Source organism: Simochromis diagramma, unplaced genomic scaffold (assembly GCF_900408965.1).
Source record: "Simochromis diagramma unplaced genomic scaffold, fSimDia1.1 OVJJ01000296.1, whole genome shotgun sequence".
NCBI classification, from domain to species: domain Eukaryota; kingdom Metazoa; phylum Chordata; class Actinopteri; order Cichliformes; family Cichlidae; genus Simochromis; species Simochromis diagramma.
In genome coordinates this window covers 214,217-231,612 of record NW_024387004.1, presented here as the reverse complement: position 1 = coordinate 231,612, position 17,396 = coordinate 214,217, and the positions used below count along the sequence as shown (strand labels likewise).

The 17,396-nt window shown below is 47.3% G+C and overlaps 1 protein-coding gene across 5 annotated transcripts in view; it reads left to right on the top strand.

Moving 5' to 3' along the window:
* LOC120739221 (dystroglycan-like) overlaps positions 1–17,396 on the top strand; it is a 55,905-nt gene that overhangs the window by 28,914 nt on the left and 9,595 nt on the right. For all 5 annotated transcript variants that reach the window (XM_040040915.1, XM_040040916.1, XM_040040918.1 and 2 more), the window contains one exon: positions 154–839. In XM_040040915.1, coding sequence (XP_039896849.1) covers positions 432–839 — 408 coding nt within the window. In that variant the 5' untranslated portion in view covers positions 154–431. The remainder of the gene's footprint in view (positions 1–153; positions 840–17,396) is intronic.

The window sequence follows — 17,396 nt, the reverse complement described above, 5'->3', positions numbered from 1 at the left end:
CACAAATCTGTTTAAGGTGCCGAACTTGTCGTGAGATTGACTTTTGATGGAGTGTGAGCTTTGAATTCGGCCTGTTCGGGTTGCGCTGAGTGTTTTTCGCCCCTTGTGTTCAAACTGCTCGTCTAACTGTGCCTTTCTTGTGCTTCCTCACAGATCTCGAAGGTGCTCGGCACAATGGGACTCGTAACCCTCTGAGGGGCGAGCACAAAAGACGGAGAGGAGCAGGAATAAAGCCGAGTGAAGAAGAGGAGGAGGAACAGAAGAAAGAGAAGATTCTTCCTTGGCGCTGGAGAGGGAGGGAGATTTGTAAAGAGGGATTTGCTCTGTCTGTCGGGGGTGCATGCTCCCCCTGAGCCCCCCACCCTCCCACTCGGACATCCTCCTTTTTATTTTATTTTCTGCATCAGTGACGGTTCGACAAAAGGTGAAGAATGCGCGATAAACAAAGTTTGGGCCGGCTCGGGCTGAGCAACGGCCTCGACGTGAGACTACCCAGGACTAGAGTCGTGCTGCTGGGCGTGCTGCTCGCCGTGGCCGTGGCTGCGGAGCTGGACATCGACGTGCTTGGCGGCATGGTGTTGATAGAAGCGGGCGGGGAAAGCGAGAGGTTTGACGGAGGCAGAGGCGAGCTCGAGGCCTCCATGCACTCCTCGCTCTTGCAGGACTTCCAGGAAGTGACGGAGGGCGTCGCGGCGGCGGACGTTGGCGAAACGGCAGCAAATCAGCAAAACGCGGCTACGCCCACAGCCTTCCCCGACTCCTCAGCGGTGGTGGGTCGGATTTTCCGGATGAAGGTGCCAAACAAGATGGAGGATGTCTACCTGGGTGATATCGTCAAGGTGAGTCGCACAATCGCACCACGTTTGATTAAACACGCCAAGACGTCTCACTTTAAATGCATTCTGGTCTTACTTATGAGCTTATTAAAATTCTATGTTCAGGTAGAGCTGGGCGATATGAGATTTTTTCATATCACGATATGTTGTTTTTTTTTCATTTCAGGCGATAACGATATCTATCACGATATCAGCCAAATAACTATATTTGTAAGATTTAAATGTGCCGTTGCTCACAAGTAAAATGTGAAATAATCAGCAGCTTGTTTTGATTTAAATATTTATTTCCCATAATAAGTTCAACAGGGTAGATGTACTTAAGGAACATGAGACTTTTTCAGATAAATAAAGGCAAATATTGCAAACTACACAAAAGGCAGCCGCTAAAGCGTTTAAGTTTCAAAACAGAACAAATAAAACAGACTAAATTGTCAATTCCACTTAGAAACAAAATATTAATTCTAAAAATAAATCTTAGTTTGTTTTACAGAAGAACAGACAAAACTGACTAACTTTTGTCAATATCAGATAAACTGAGAACTAAAAGGAAATTCTCGATCTCTCCTTGTTGTATAGCTGAGCTTTTCAAACAGTTTTAACAGTTACGTTAGTCTTGCAAAAGCCGAATGACGAATCAGCGCTTCCAGTCAGAGATTGAGCATGCACCGCTTTACTGTATTTCCAGACTTGCTTTCGGCACAATTTACAGTGAACGCTACTCTGTTTGACTTGAAATAGCCGAAATACCTCCACACTACGGAACTTCTGTGGCTCTTCCGTTCGACAATCTCTCCGGCGTCGGAACCATCATCTGTTTTCTCTTCGGTAACCTTCGGTCACGCTCTCGGTTGATTTTTCTCTAGTCGGCACACTCATTTCCTCCATTACCCGGGCGGCACGGCGGCTGGCTGCTTCCCAAACAAATACACATGTGCGGCTTGGCACTTGTGCTGTACGTAACAAGTCACGTGACGTGACGCTGCGGCTGTGATTGGTTCGGCAGGTTTAAAGTAGAAGCTCAGAATAGAATAGAATAGCTTCATTGTCATTGCACATGTATCATGGAATCATGGATGCTTCGTGCCAACTGACAGCGGGAATAAATAACAAGCAGGAGAAGTATGTCCAAACTAGAGGAATACATGCAAAACAAGCAAAACGGCACTCACAGGAGAACATCACTCACACACCACAGAGCAAGTATCAGAGGCCAAAAAGCTTTGGGGAGTTTAAAAAAATCCAAAGACTCAGAGGGACTCTGATTTAAATAACAATTAGAATACATTCATCCTGGTGGCTGAAGGAAGTCCGGATGCACGTGCCTTCATCAGGGAGTCGGACAGATTTCTTCTGCAGTTACAGCAGCGACGAGCCACCTTCTGAAGTGTTTGTGTTGACGTGCTTTGAGGCTCTTGTACAAATTTGAAGATTGCTGGATTCCTCTTGGTGGGAAGCTACTGGAAAATGGCTTTGGGCCACTTCCAGTCCATTCCCTCCACCCTCCTGCACGGTGACAGGGGTAGCTGCTGAAGGGTTTCTGGTTATAGGCTGCAAAATTGAATGACTTTCTGTGAGTGAAGTATGAGATGAATAAGACCATGTCCAGGTTTTAGTGGAGTACGAGGCTGTTTCAGTCCAGCTCTTATTTCGCCGGCATGCTGTCGTTTTTAAGTGACCGTGTCGTGGAAATGAACACATTTACGTTGTGATTTAACAGAGTTTCCAAGTTTTGGAGATTTTTTTTTTTTTGAAAGGTGCAGCCTTAACCTCATCTGTCAATACTAAATATAGTTCGGCAGTAAATCAGACTCCACTGAAAAACCTCACGAGAAGCAATACTGTGATGTGGACACAGTGGAGTGGATCAGCTTCAGTCATTTAAAGGAAATGAAATTCAATTTCATTTACACGGCGCCAAATCACAACAACAGTCGCCTCAAGGTGCTTTATATTGTAAGGTCGACCCTACAATAACACATACAGAGAAAAACCCAACAATCATATGATGACAGTGGGAAGGAAAAACTCCCTTTTAACAGGAAGAAACCTCCAGCAGAACCAGGCTCAGGGAGGGGCGGGGCCATCTGCTGTGATTGGTTGGGGTGAGAGAAGGAAGACAGGATAAAGACATGCTGTGGAAGAGAGACAGAGGTTAATAACAGATATGATTCAATGCAGAGAGGTCTGTTAACACATAATGATAAATAAAAAGCAGGTGTGCGGGTCATTCGTGCTGATTGTTGAGTGAGGTTCTTCAGCATCATCCCTCGTGGGTTTGGCATCTCTCAGGCTGTTTTCACATGTGGACTCTGGATGGTGTCAGGAGGATCTGATCCTCACATAGTGTGATGTTGCTGCTTCTCACGTGTAAAAGACAGCAGCCCAAATGGAGGGGAGAGAACAGGTGAAAACCACTCTGCTGATGGCTGGACTGCTCTTCAGCGAGCTGGACAGTTAAACACAGTTTCATATCCCTTCCGTGAGTGGGAGTGGGGGAATGTCAAAGCTGCAGTGTGAGGGCATGAGCACCTGTTGCAGGACGTCTTGGACGTGGCTGGCGTTTCTTCTTTATGGCTCTGTCTGGATGTTTGGGATCATTTTGCAGGGGGAGTTGAGACCCATCACACGCCCTTCTGATGATGCCGGTCGATGGCTAAGACTCTTAAAGTGCCCCAAACCTTCAGCATGTGCAGACACAAAAGACGGACCGCCTCTGGGTGGGTGCTGGTTACAAATGCTTCGTGCTGAGCGAATAGGCCAACTGCAGATTAACTCCAAAGAACAATCACTAAAAAATATGTCAGGGAAATGAAGCACGCGTGTGCCATTGCTCAGCACTTGTCCCGAGGCGCCACATTTCTGAGGCCATTCACAGCAAAATGCCCTTTTTTTAATTGCACCGCATTTTCCACAATAGCCAATTTTCTATAATATGTGGCCTCATACCTGAGTGCGGCGTTGCCCTCCTCTCTCTTTTCTTTCTGTTTCCTCTTCTTGTCCCAGTTATTCATTCTGTTCCCTTAATTCCATTTATCTTCCTTACCTCCTGCCTCCTTCTTCATCTCCTTCTCTCCTCCACCCTTTCTCCACCCTCTCTCACGCTTGACGTCATCTCCCTCAGCTTCCCATCCCTCCTTCCCTCCTCGTCATCCACTCATCTCTCTGGGCTAAATCTTTATATTTCCTTCATGTCGTCCATTCTTCGCTTCGTCACCTTCCTGCTGTTCCTCCGCCCCTCTCCATCTTTCTTCTTCTCCCTAATTATCACTTTTAAACTTCCCTCCTCTCCCTATCATCTTCCAGCCTTTCATATCCTGTTGCTTACCCCCTCCCCTCCCCCTGCCTTCGTATCTCCATTGCTTTTAAGTCCCATCTCTGCCCTGCACATCCTTCCCCTCTCAGCCTCTCCTTTCTTCCACCCCTGTCAAGTCACATCAGATCATATCAATCAAGCTCCCCTAGCAACGAGCGGCACGCTAATTTACTTTAAACCGCCTCAGTAAAACTCGGCACATTTGCACACAATCCGACTTTGGAAAGATGTTTTCCTGCACATTCGGCACAAAAATGTCAGAGGTGAATTTTGGGAGCGATGTGAATGATTCGCAGAAGTTCCAAGCAGTTTATTTCATACTCGGTGGGAGCTTCTGTTTAGTGTTTCATTAGCGTTAATGTTCTTTTACAGCTTACGGATGAGCGATCTAGGCCGTTTGCTGAACTCGATGTGGCTCTCTGAAGAAACCGGGCGCCGCATGCGTTCTGTCTGGAAGTTTAAGGGAATATGACGCAGATTTCATGTGACAGCTGAAATAAACCCGCTGGGTCAGTCCCCTGGTTTATGAGGTTGGCTTTTTCCTTCTAATCTAACGTGAGTTTGGGAGTCGGTGCTTTCCGTTTCAGCCTCACCTTTTCTTCCTCTTCGTCTTCTTCTGACATGCCTTCTTTTTTTTTTAATCATTCTACTCATCTTCCTCTCACACTTCCCATCACAATTTCCAGCTCTTCTGTCTCCTCGCTCCCACCCCTTCTCCCTCCATTTGTCCCGCAGGCGAAAGCTGTTCTTCCAAACCTGATTATATCTGTCACACTGGAAGCTTTGGGCCTCTATTAGAGCCAATAGGAGCAGACAGCGTGGGCAAATAAGCCAAAAAATGGAAGAAGTATAAGCAAGGAAGAACGGAGAGATGGGAGGAGAGGAAGAAAAGACATCCTGACCTTAGAAGCTGCAGCTTCTGTAAAATCCTGCAAATAAAAGGTCACAGATTAGATGTGGAGCACGAGATACGCCGGCCTGCCGAAGCGCCCTCGTGAAGGAGTCGGCTCCTTCGTCCTGCGCCGCTCTCAGACTTTTAGCCGAGCCAAGAAATCCCCACGACTCTAACAAAGTTTGTTTACCTCCTCCTCCATTTCTAATTTCAGCCCTGCGCCTCCCTTCCCCGCTGCTGCTCTGTCCTCAATTACAAATTTCAACACTTTCTCCCCGCCACCCCCTCCTCCTCAGATGTTAGCCCCCCCCCTCAGGTATTTCGAAGGTCGGCGCTGAAGGTTGTGGAGCGAAAGGCCAAATCAATTTTTGTGCTTGCCGTTGCACTCATACTAATGGCCTTTTCTTATGAAAATCTGCCAGAGTTTGAGAGGTCTCCAGCTCCGTGACAGCCTCGCCTGCCCATTCACCTTTAGCTGAGCAGTCGGAGCCCCATCAGTGAATGCATCGCCATTTAGCCTTTCATACCGCGTAGAGATGAGGGTTCTCAGCCGGGTGGGCAGGACATCAGCCTCAGAGGAGGTTTTAAAGAGGTCGCAGGGTGATTCAAGAAATCTGAAATACAGTATAAACCTTTACAAGTGCACGTTATTTATATTGAGTGATATCTCTGAGAGCCGTAGCATTTTCCCGTGCTGCTGCAGCTGCCTAAACACATTTCTGAATCCTTTTTGAGGTTAATATGACACCGTTTCTTCATCGAAGGGTCGCGGTGAGTTATTAGGTGATAAACTGAACGGGCCAGAGAAAATGCAGCTTTACAAGCTTTCTCTGAAGATTCATTTAGAGCAGGGGTTCTTATATTTTTAATGGCTGATTTAGGAAACTGACAAATGATTGAAGGCGATGTACACAGTTAGCTAACAAGGAAGAGACGCAGATCCCTTTGGTGTTGCGTCTGGAGGACCACTTGGGCTAAAATCTGCCATTGTGTGAATAAGGGAGCATCTAAGACAGCTTCACCCCGCCTCTGCAGGTATGAAGCTCAAACATGCTTTAAAGAACACACATCATTAAATTGCTGCCCTTCCTCATCCTCGGACCAGCTGCCGTGCTAAACTGTTTTTCCAACTCGTGCAACAAATGCACATGGTCAGTCTTGTTATTTCAGCTGTATCTGTTGCTATGCTGGTTTCCAGCTGGCTTATAGCATGTTGGGGAGCTCTCCAGCGGGTTGTACCATCAGGGAGGTCTGAAAGCTGCTAGAACTTCAGATTCAGACACTGGCAGCGTTGAAACGCGTGTCCAGTCTTCACCGATTACCTGTTTGTGAACACGCAGCAGCGAGCGGCTCTGAAGCTGTTGTTGGCGTGTTATTAGACAAATGTTTTTGTACCTGAGATGAGTTCAGGAAAGTAGACAGACTTCTGCTCAGCTCTCCACTCCGGGCAGATTCGTGGCAGGTTAACCTTGTCAGAGTGGAGCGATTTGAAAGCTTTTGGAATAGATGAAAAGGTTTGGACGATGTGTGCAAACTGCAGAGCACCCAAACAGAGGTGGAAGAGGAGCTCTTACTTTTCTTATTTTGGATGTTATCATTCAGAGCGGCTGGAGAGCCAGAACCTTTGCGTGCTGCTGGGACTCGACGACCCTGCTGTGGTTCTCTCTGCTGTTATTAATGGAAGTGGCTGGAAGTTTGGGCTTTCTGGCCAGCAGATGAGCACTCTCCATTGCCTCATTACTGCAATTACCAGCGTAATTAGCTGATTGGCTGATGGGCTCGCTGGCAGGCAAAGCACGCTTACCCGCTTTTCCTTTTTTTATTCCAGGAAATAACTGACGCTAGCTGAAAATTCTTTTGTGCTTCAGTTCACGGAAAACGAAAGAAGCCTATGTGGGTATTCATCTGTTTGCCTGTGAGCAGATGCTGCGTACTGCTCTGTTATCTCAATGTTGTGATTGTGCATGAAGATTAAAGACAGATACTCACAGCTAACCCTTTCATAATTACTTTGTGGAAGGACCCCCACCCTCCCTCCAACACGCCTCCACTCCCTGCGCCTTTGTCCTCCACGTAAAAGCGCCTCAAAGCAAAACTCTGGATAACAAACAGTTTATTTGGTAAAACGCTGGTCTTGCTCTGCTTGAAAGATCTGAGCTCACACCCAGAGGAGGAGGAGGAGGTGTGAGCTGGAGAAAGAGAGAGTGAATCACTCCGACACATGCTCAGTGTGGACAGTGTTGGAAATATCTTATTCAGTGTTACTAGAACTACTTCAGTCAGATGGATGGTTTAGCAGGTGACCCTCGTCAGAAGTCTATCTGTATTTTTCTACCATTTATCTGGATCTGCAGTCGAAGCAGAGATGCATCAACCTTGCTTTCCCCGTCCACCTCCTGCACCTTTGACTGCTGCCCAATCAAAGCACCGAAGCCCCTTTGGTCCCTTCTGCTGATGGTCAGGGTTTCAGCAGCAGTTTTTAAACCACACCAAGTTATAGTTTGCACTGAAAGCCAGTGCATTCATATCAGCCGCTGCACCGCCTGATAGTTCTGCTGTTGACTGTGCTGCCAAGGAAACGCAGACTGTACACCAAACGGTCGGGCTTGGACAGCTTCTGTTGAATATCAACACTTCACCGAGTTCTTTTGATTCCTCAGAGGCATCCGATGGAAGACAAACCACTGCTCAGGAGACCATTTCAAACTTTTATTCTCTTACACAATACTTCTAGAAGGGTGATGCGTCCTGCACGACACGGTGCCACGGATCTCAAAATGGTGACGCACGCTTAACAGTTTTATTACCGGCTACGCCATTCTACTCTGAACAACAGTGTCTCAGTAACTTTCTCAGTAAATGATGGTCCCCTGTTGTCTACTTTTTCGTGGGCGAGAGTCTACAGCTTTCTCCCACTGAAGGACACGGAGTCTAATGCCTTTGTTTTTCAGGGCCGTGTCCACTTAATACTACACTATATGATTAAATGGCATTTTGGTTAATATGAGGTTGATATGAGACTCAACATTACCGCACTTCAAAAAATTCAACACTTCGTACTGTTATAGCATGAACCAACGTTTCCAACAGACGACACAGTTATGGGCTCAACATGGTTCTCTGTTGGCAGACTGTAAGGAGCGGCTGTTACCACGTGGAGCTGGTGTCCAAAAAGATCCCGTTAGTTGGCAACGGTGGGAAGATTTGGGGGAGTCTTTTGTTGCCAGTGGCTGATTCAGCATCACCTGATCAGCCCTTTATCAAAAGTTTGAAGCCTAATCTTGAAAGTAGAGATAGTGTCTGTCTCCTGAATCCAAACTGGAAGCTGGTTCCACAGAAGAGGGGCCTGAAAACTGAAGGCTCTGCCTCCCATTCTACTTTTAAATACTCTAGGAACAACAAGTAGGCCTGCAGAGCGAGAGCGAAGTGCTCTGTTAGGATAACGTAGAACTCTTAGCACCATTTTAGGCGGTGATGTTAACTTCCTAAGACTCGAACTCTTCCACGGCATGCATTTTTAATTTCTCTTTGATGAATATATAAACAAAGAATTACCAGATATTTTTTCATCCATCCATCCATTCGCTTCCGCTTATCCTTTTCAGGGTCGCGGGGGGTGCTGGAGCCTATCCCAGCTGTCATAGGGCGAGAGGCGGAGTACACCCTGGACAGGTCGCCAGTCTGTCGCAGGGCCAACACACAGGGACAGACAACCATTCGCACTCACGTTCACTCCTGCATTCACACCTGTGGGCAATTTGGATGAATCAATTAACCTATCCCCACAAACTGCATGTCTGTGCAAACTCCACACAGAAAGACCCCGGCCTGATGGTGGTATTGAACTCAGGACCTTCTTGCTGTGCGGCAACAGTGCTAACCACCGTGCCACCGTGGCGCCACAGATAAGGATATTCATTTAAAATTTCGATCGAACAGTAGCAGTATAACGTCCTCGTAAGTGGATTCAAGCCCTTTATAGAGCAAAATTGAGTATTTTGGTCTAAATAACCCAAAATGTGACGTCCACATATGTGTACGCCAGCTCCAAGGAGGTTAAAGCTGGGATTCTTTAGGCCTGTCTCGTCATCTTCTTGGCGCTTCCGTGGGCTCGCCGTGCTGCTGTAGGCTGAATTTGAGTCGGGTGCGCTTCTTCCCGATGACACGGACTAGTGGATCCAAATCTAAACAGCCAAATCTTCAAGTTTCCTGCACACATACAGCAGAATAAGTGGCCGCACACTTGTAGATGCATGCATATTTGCGGCTGCGTGTTGCTGTGTGTTTGCACGCAGGGAGGAAGCGGCTGCGTGCGTGCGGTTGTCAGAACACATCGACTCGCTGTTTGGATCACTCCCCCCCTGATGAACGGAGACAGTGGCTTGTTGTTGTTAACGGCGGCTCCCTCGGGGGCATTTTGGTGGGAAAACTAACTTTCTCTTCTCCTCCCCGCTGTATCCTTTTCCCTCCTCTCAATTAGATCTCGTCCTCCTGCCCCCCCCTGTCATTCGCCGTCTCTTTTTCTTGTTAAATTTCCACCGCTCTCTGCCCACGACTGAAGGGAACTCCCTTTCTTTTCTGTGCTTCATCTTTTTTTCTTCCACATCAGCAATCTGTCTCCCATTTCAGCTACTGCAGATTAGCTTGCAACACAAGCACGAGCAAAAATTATTTTTCTTTCTTTCCCTTCTCTGTAATTTTCTCCTTTTTTGCCAGACTCCCTCTGCATTTTCTTTTCGATGGGTTTTAAAACCGCAGCCGTCATTCTGTTATTTCCCCCTCTTTCCATTTGCTTCCACGTCTCTTTACTCACAAAAACTTTTCATTCTGACTCTCCAGGCTCTCCTCTGATAATGGCAGCATTGTCGCTCTTTGTCGCGGGCCTCTCTGCTCGTCCTGCAGTCTTTTTTTACAGACAGGCTTACATTGTGAGCCCCTGTAGCTCCGGAGCTGTTAGCTGGCAGGATAGCAGTGGAAAACTGGTATTAAGAGAGCAGGAGGGAGGAGGCGACCCAAAGATAAAAACACACCAGAACATATGAGTCACCCTAGCTGTAAGCTAGCACGGTGCGATGGGTTTACTGGCACCGGGACGGCGGTGGCCATGTTGCTATGTAATTAAACATACAGCAGGCGAGGCTTCTTGATTCATATGTTCCAAATTATATGCTCCCACAAATTCATTCACAATTTGATGGCTCTCAGTTTAAAACGAGTGTTTGTGCGCTTCACATTCTGGGACTCTCCTGCTCGTAGTGTCAAGCTGCTTCTCTGCTACTCACATTGATGCCTTCATGTCAGTGTTGGGTTTCAGGGCGTGATTTCCCTTTGACCTTTAGCACACATAATTACTGCCAAATAACAGCCACCGTTTGACTCCCTAACCTCCCAAAGAAAAACACGGCAGAGAAAGATGGAGCTCGTTTCAGTGGTTTCGTTTCTGAAAGTAAATACTGCTCGTGCTGCTGAAAAAATGCCTCCCGGCGACGTTGTTTTGGTGTGTGCCTCCGTAGCCAGGCAACCACGGCTTCTGGACTGGCCGGGATCCTCCTGCATGCTTGGTTGTCGCCCAAAGGGGGAGTGGAGCTGGAGCGTGGTGGGCTGCTTTCATTGGTTTGCCAGGCTCGGTGAGCCGAGCCATATTTGGTGTGTGAAAGTTACAGTGGCAGTTTATTTTTAGACGCTGCGGTCTTAGATTGTGTGTTGACTGCCTTAATAAGTCAAAGCAGTAGTGATGCTTCACTGTGTGCACAAAGTTCGAAAAGTACGGCATCGGCCCGACTGTTGGGCAGAGTCTCACTGAGGTGCCTGCAACCCAATCAGGAGAGAGTCCTCGTGACACGCTATCAGCCCTTTCAATCAGCTGAAATCACTCCCATATTCACTGGCAGCTGGCAGCTTCCTCCACAACATGCAGCCTCTGTCGGCTTTTATCACCTTTTTTTGTGGTTTGGCTGCTTTGCCGAAAAAAAGAAATAATAGCGCAAATTAGATTAGAAGACCAGATCTGCTGGGGCTGAGGTTTAAACCCAAACCATCCACAGTGAGGGATAACTATTCCTTTTAATAGAATACAATAGAATAGAACAACATCAAGGTCAATTTGGAAACAAACGCCAGACGTCACTGACCAATGGGTGGCTGTGCATATATTACAGTGGTCCCTCGCTATAACGCGGTTCACCTTTCACGGCCTCGCTGTTTTTCTGATTTTTTTTTTTTTTTTTTTTTTGGTGCAATTTTGCATGCTTTTTTTTTTTTCCATTGTCAATCGATCTCGTGCTGTGTCTCCTGTACAGTCCAGAATGCGTTCAGCTTGTCAAATTTACATAAATCTTAGATCTCCGTGGTCGACTCACACTGAAAACACTTGGCAGCCAATCGTTAAGGCTACAAATACCCCAGAAAAACATGGCCTTAGATTTCGGTACCCAAGTCCCCCGGTGTGCTCTGTTCGGTCTCGCTCTTCCAACGGTGTTAATATAAACAGGCTGAAATCTCGAGTTGGAAGGAGGCCGTCCGTGTCGTTCCTCTCATCTCAAACCGATTTTATTTCTGTCTCCTCTTCAGGCTGCAGCGTTCAGCGTCACCGCCGCTTCAAAAGAAGGACGCTCTATACCGTGTCTCTCATTATCCCCGAGCACCGCGTTTCAAATTTAATGGTTGGTGTCGGCACTAAAGCTCGTTAGCCGGATATAGAGGGCTAATGTTTTATTCAGCAAAGAAAAAGGGCGTAATTGCTGACCTGGGGACAAGTGAGGCCTCGGCCGAGTCCGTCGTCTTTAAGGACGCGCTCGCTCTGTCAGGTCTCCCGATGAAGACGGCCGGTGGGAAACTGAGTCTGTCAAACAGAAGAGCAAATCGAATTGTGGTTGAGCTCCTTTTATTCACATCTCAGAAGAAATGATGGGAGCGTAACTTTGTGTGACGTGTGCTTAATTGTCCATTTTTTTCCCTCCATTGTAGCCGTGTCACAAAGGATTTAACAGCGTTCTTATTTGGCCCACAGCGCTGTCTTTAGTTTACTCTTTACTGTGAATCACTGCTGAGTCTCTCGCTCGGCTCACTCAGGACTGTAATGCTGTGAGCACCGTTTTCTCTTTTGCTACTTTTTGAGATTTTATGTCATTTTTTAGACATATTTTTCCAGCTGATGCCGTAAATCCCAGCCGCTGACATAATTCAACGGCAAGACGAGCGTACACGTTCAGCAAATGTGACCGAGGCCATGTGGTCTTCTGCGGCTGACGCAGGACACGCCATTTAAGCCGCTTCGGCGTGCTCCTACAAGCCACTTTGCAACCCACCTCCACCCCAGGTGTTTGCTTTGTGTTTGGCAACTTTTTTCAGTTAAAAATGGAATAACTTTGTGTCGTCAGTAAACAGAATAAGACGGCTCGAGTTCAGTAATGAACGGGAAGAGTTTACAAGATGCAAGGTGAGGAAAGGTGAGGTTCCAGGAAAGATAACAGGGAGAAAATAAATTTAAGAGACAAAGATGGAAGATGGAGAGAATTGTGGAGACGGAGGTACCGTGTCATTTTAGAGGACGGCTTTGGAGAGCAGATCTGTTTCATCGGCTGACAGATATTTAGGCCAGTCTCTATTCTGAGGTATTTGTGTTCGAGCGCTGCAGAGGAAGATGAAGATGTGGGTGTGTGTGTAGGTGTGTGTGTACTCCTGTGCTCTGCCTTCCTCGTGAGGCTGAGAGTAAAGAGATAGTGGAACGTTTTCTACTGGTGAGGATAGTGTGTGTGTGTGTGTGTGTGTGTGTGTGTGTGTGTGTGTGTGTGTGTGTGTGTGTGTGTGTGTGTGTGTGTGTGTGTGTGTGTGTGTGTGTGGTGAGTAATTGTGGTGTGGTGGGGCTGCAGCATTAGTCAGAGCTGAAAGTGAGAGTCGGCGAAAAACGAGCCACACGCTGAGACAGAGATAACAAACACACACGTTTATTGTTTTTAGCACACAGTACACGTGCATGCACATTATATGCAGTGTGTGTGTGTGTGTGTGTGTGTGTGTGTGTGTGTGTGTGTGTGTGTGTGTGTGCACGCAGTCTTTCACTTTCTTTGCCCTTCCAGCTCAGCTTCTCTGCTCTCACACACACATCTGTCTCGGCTGGCTTTGTTTACACGGTTTCATTTTCCTCGCTCGCGCGTCCGGCGTAGCGCCGTAGGAAGCTCGGCTCCGTCGTGTTTGCTAAGTCGAGCCTGCTCCTCGGACGGTCTCTGCAAAGGCCGCAAGCTGTGCGCTCGGCTCCTCGCTCGCCTTCCACTCGTCCTTGTCATAACACGACACACACTCTCCTGCAACCTTTTTTCTCGGCCGCTTCACACACTCGTCTTTTCTCGTCCTGCAGGAGCGGCTGATGCGCGCACATCTTTCTCTTCCCTCCCTTTGAATCTCTCACCCACACAGCTGGAGTCCCACAATGGCCGGCTTCTGTTGGCTCGTTATTGTAACGGCAAGAAAACGGAGAGAGAGAGGGATAGAGAGACACAGGAGGAGAGCTTTGTGAGCGTGCCGCAGGCCTTGGCGGCCGGGTTTTCCATAGTGTGTGTGTGTGTGTGTGTGTGTGTGTGTGTGATATAAAGAGCGCGTACTTCAGCACAGGTTTTGTAGCCCAGAGCCGCTTCATCGTCATACTTTAACGACTTTATAATAGGCGCGTGCGTGTGGTTATGAGTGTGTGTGACGTGCACACACGTGTGCGTGTAACTGCAAACTTGTGCGCAGCAGTCGCAAACATTTTAATGACTTCTTAAACTCCCACAGCCCATAATGTCTTCCTGATGCCGCTGATTCCTGTGGATCCCACATTGATCCTGAAATAGAGCCTGTTAATAGGAAGAGTATATTTTTCCTGGAACGTGTTTCATCTGTGGGAATCTATACCCCTGTTTGACTTTATGACCATGAAGTAAACCCACCTTCCACAAACATGCAGAGTTCTGGGTGTATATTTTTATATTTGAGGATGTATTAATTCAATTTTAGTTTATAATGCAGGTATATATAATATATAATAATTGCAGATGGCAGCTGTTATTGGAGAAATGCCGACATTAACACTTTTTTTAGTTATACTGAGAATGGAAAATCCTGTTTGATACCTTAAAGCTTTCAGCAGATTACAAACCAGCACTGTGTCTAACTTACCTCTGTAGCTGTGTGTAAATCTGTGTTTTTTCCACGAGTGCGTTCTGTATTATTTTCAGTGTTCGTCCGAATTCGCCAGCAGGAACTGCAGTACTGATCACATGTTTGTGCAGGTAACAGTCCCGTGAATGAGCGCTTAGAAAATCAGAACAAAGGGTGGTATCAGTTCAGTTCAGTTATTTCTACTAACAACAAAACACGAGAACTGTTGCCTCATGGCGCTGTTTATTGTAAGGTAAGGATCCTACAATCATATAGGGAAAAGTCCTACAATCAAGCACTTGGAAAAACTTCCTTTTACCAGGAAGAAGAAGTTCCACTGATGAAAAACGCCAAAGATGATGGTGTTCGAAGCTTAACTGAGGCTCAGACTTAGAGTACAAGTGCTTGCTCAAAGCAGGTTGTTTTTGACACTTAATAAACGGTTCCAGGAAACCAAATTATTGCTAAAATACTGCCCGGCATAAGGTTCTAGGTTCTTTATTATTTGTCACATGCATAGTTATACAAGTATAACACACAGTGAAATGTAGCCTGACACGCTCCTCGACATGTGCAAAAATTGGGGGGGGGTGTAGAGGAGGAACTCTATATATATATATATATATATATATATATATATATATATATATATATGTTTTCATCTCTTGCCCACCGATGCCTTCTTGTTCCAGTAGCCCACTTTTCGTCAGGGTGCCCTGGTTCCTCAACACCTGACGCGGACCTTGTTGATCCGGGCGACGTCCGAGCCGGCATGCCGTCATATTTATCTGTCTCGCTCATGTCTGCGGTAGGCTTGCTTAGCATAGGGGGTCTAGCCTTAGGACCCTTACTGGATACAGACGCCCCAGGCAAGAATCGAACTTGCGATCCTCTGTTCCAAAGGCGTGTAGTCTAACCACTACGCTATCCAGCAGCTGGATAGCGTAGTGGTAATCGGAGCACTAGGTGCGGTGACTCCCAAGCTAGGCGAGTGGCTCCAGCAGATCCCGGGAATAACATCGGAGATCTCTGTCCAGAAGAGCGCAGTCCTGGGAACAGCTAAGATACTGCGCAGGACCCTCAAGCTCCCAGGCCTCTGGTAGAGGACCCGAGCTTGAAGGATAAACCGCCCGCAGGGGCGTGCTGGGTGTTTTTTTATGTATATGTATATGTGTATATGTATATGTATATATGTGTATATGTATATATGTATATATATGTATATATATATATACATGTGTATATATATATATATATGTGTATATACACACACACATAGTAACTGGGTGAATGTGCAGTAGTAGCAGCAAGCAGGTGAATTCTGTACATTAATATGAATAGACATCTGACTATTTTACAGAATACACAATATAAACATATTTAAAATTAAAGGAATGAAATGTACATTGTGCCTTGGTTTAGTGTCTGGAAGAGTCCTGTCTCAGTCAATTATAGATGATGTGAGAGGGCGGGTGTGTGTGTTTAGGGCACGGATGGCTTGGGGATAGAAGCTCCTCTTGAGTCTCTCTGTCCTTGCCCGGAAGATGCGGAACCTTCTATCAGATTGCAGAAGTTGGAACAGTTTGTTGCCAGGATGGGACGGGTCCTTCAGTATCTGCGCTGCTCTAGTCCGGCATCTCCTGGTGTAGGTGTCCTGAAGCGGGGGGAGAGCAATCCTGCAGCAGCGTTCTGCTGTACGGATCACTCTCTGGAGAGCTTTTTGGTCCTTCACACAGCTGTTCCCAAACCACAATGTCATGTTCTGTGTGAGGATGCTCTCCACAGCGCCTGTATAGAAAATCCTGAGGATCTTTGGAGAGACCCTGAACTAATAAGTCACAGAGGTAGAGCAGGTTGGTGGTTTGATCCTCGGCTGCTCCAATCTACATGTCGAATGTCCTTGGACAATATTACTAACCCCAAGTTGCATCCGTCAGAGTATGAATGCGTGTCATTGGTGGATAGAAAGGACTTGAGCACAGATGCAAGTGCTTGTATGAATGGGTGAACGAGGCATGTTGTATGAAGCTGTAGAAAAGCGCTGTGTTAGAGTCATTCCAGTTAAAGTAAACTGTCCCAAATACAAACCTGTTGCCTCCTGGGTAAAAGTCCAGGGTTCAGTCCTCGCTCCCAGCATGACCCCCTCCTGTTGTTGGACGTCTTTACTGCTGTGCTGCTGTAGAGGCCGAAGCCTTTGAGGTGTCAGACAGAGGTGCTGTGCAGATGCTGGGCTCAGCCTGGCTCAGTCCCGTGTGGCTCCTGAGCGGTGCCTCGTCAGACCCCGTCACCTATAACAAACAGTATTTCCAGGAGTGCAGAATGTGTTTCCTGTGCCGCATGACAGAAGGACGACTGTGGGGGGAAAAGTCCACAGTGACCTGTGTGAAAATGGCTTGAGTGGTCTCCGTAGTGAATTTGGAGAGCGGCGTTCGTATCGAACTGCCTTTAAACCCATTTTCCGATCTCAGAACTTTTCCATTTTAAAAACTTGGTTGTTTTTTGCGATCAAGCTGACATTTGGGAGTTGGACAGCTCGCGGCCCTCGCTGCTCATATATTTCCAATTCCTTGACTGCACCGCGAGAGTGTGAGTGTGCCTGCTGTGGACAGGGCCTCGAATTTTTAACAGCAGAAAATAGGCTCTGAGATGGATTTCCCCCCATAAACATCCGCCTGCCTGTTGGCCAGTTGAAGCCCCCCCCCAAAGCTCGTCCGTCAGTCTTCATATTTTCCACTGGAAACCTTCGACTGTGCCAGGCAGCCATTCCCATCTTGCCCTCTCTCCCTCTGCAGGTTTCCTGCAACCCCCCCACCCGCCTGCTCTCTGAATGCAACCTTTCTCACTCGCCCCACGCTGAGCCTCTCACCTCGCTCCACTTCTCCCCTCTTAGCATTTCCTTACACTCCTCTGCTCCCCCCATCATTCCTCCTTCTCTTCCTCCCTACACGCTCCCTCTGTCCTCCTTCATCTCGCTCTGAGGTTCATTTCGCCCCAAGTCATCATATCGCATCACTGTGCTCCCGCTGCACCTCCTCATCCTCGTCCTCCTCCCAAATATGAGGCTTATCTGTGGAGCTGTCACCAGGTCTGCCGTAACAATGGACTCCTTTCTCGGCGTTCGCCTCTCGCTGCGACAATGAGCTGCTTTCTTTCTGCTGCGAGACTCGACGCCTCCTCGTAATATGTCCATGTTTAGGAGATCTCTCCCTCATTTTCT